The following is a 1,137-nucleotide window of genomic DNA, read 5'->3' on the forward strand; positions in this document are numbered from 1 at the left end:
GATGCTGATGATGATGATGATGATGATGATGATGATGATGATGATGATGATGATGATGATGATGATCGTGATTATGATGATCTTGGTAATGATGTTGTTGGCACCCTGCTGTTTTATTTATGTCTCTAACGTAAGTAAAATGTAAATTGACATTTATTCTTTTTTTTCCAGCAATGATGATGGCGTCCTTGTTGGTTTCGATGTTGACCTCGTTAAGGAAGGTAAGCGAGCTCATCATTATCATTCAACTTACTGTCCATAGGTCACAATCATAAATATTAACAATATCTGATCAAAGGTTACCAAATTCGTGATATTATACCAATAAAGACAACTTTACAACAACGCCATTGTTGTTGATAGAAGATGTTATTGCCATAACACGAAGTTTTGTGGTAGTTCGTTTCCTCAGTAACTGTAGTAATACATCGTACGTATTTTACTAAACACCCTTTTCATTCCGAAGTCCCCCCCCTCTTGTCTTTCTCTCTCCCCCCCTCTCTCTTTCTCTCTCTGTCTCTTTGCCTCTGTGCTTCCCCCTCCTCTCCCCCACCCCTTTCAATCACTACTTTTACCGTGATCGCCACCATCTAACCCACCACACGCATTCGCAGTAAAAAAAACCCCTATTTAGATTGAAAAGCAACTGAGGTTCTAACAGCAGTAGCAGCAGTAGCAAAAGCAGCAACAGCAGCAACAGCAGCAGTTACAGCAGCAATAGCAGTAGCAGTAGCAGCAGCAGCAAGAGTAGGAGTAGTAGCAGTAGAAGTTATATCATCAATCACAACAACAAACAACAATAACCACAACAACAACAACTACACCAACATCAGCAGCAATAGTAATAATTCAAAACAGCCTACAAAATTCACATAGAAACAAATAAGCATGATGCTATGACACCCTCCCCCCCCCAAAAAAAAATAATAAAAAAAATGAAGAAGAAGAAAAAGCTGTCCTACTCCTACACAGACGTTACGCGTAATGTGTTTTGTTTCATCAACTCCAGACATTCACTACACACACACAAAACACACACACACACACACACACACACACACACACACACACACACACACACACACACAGATAGCTAGATAGTAGTAGTAGTAGTTGTAGTAGTAGTAGTAGTAGTAG

At 39.7% G+C, this 1,137-nt stretch overlaps 1 protein-coding gene across 1 annotated transcript in view; it reads left to right on the plus strand.

The window, feature by feature from the left end:
* Window positions 1–1,137, plus strand: part of LOC101861903 — a gene marked incomplete in the record, with an annotated part of 15,648 nt that overhangs the window by 2,090 nt on the left and 12,421 nt on the right. The window contains 1 exon segment of the mRNA XM_005103826.3: window positions 172–221. Coding sequence (XP_005103883.3) covers window positions 172–221 — 50 coding nt within the window.

This window comes from Aplysia californica, unplaced genomic scaffold, assembly GCF_000002075.1.
Source record: "Aplysia californica isolate F4 #8 unplaced genomic scaffold, AplCal3.0 scaffold00391, whole genome shotgun sequence".
Taxonomy (NCBI): Eukaryota; Metazoa; Mollusca; class Gastropoda; order Aplysiida; family Aplysiidae; genus Aplysia; species Aplysia californica.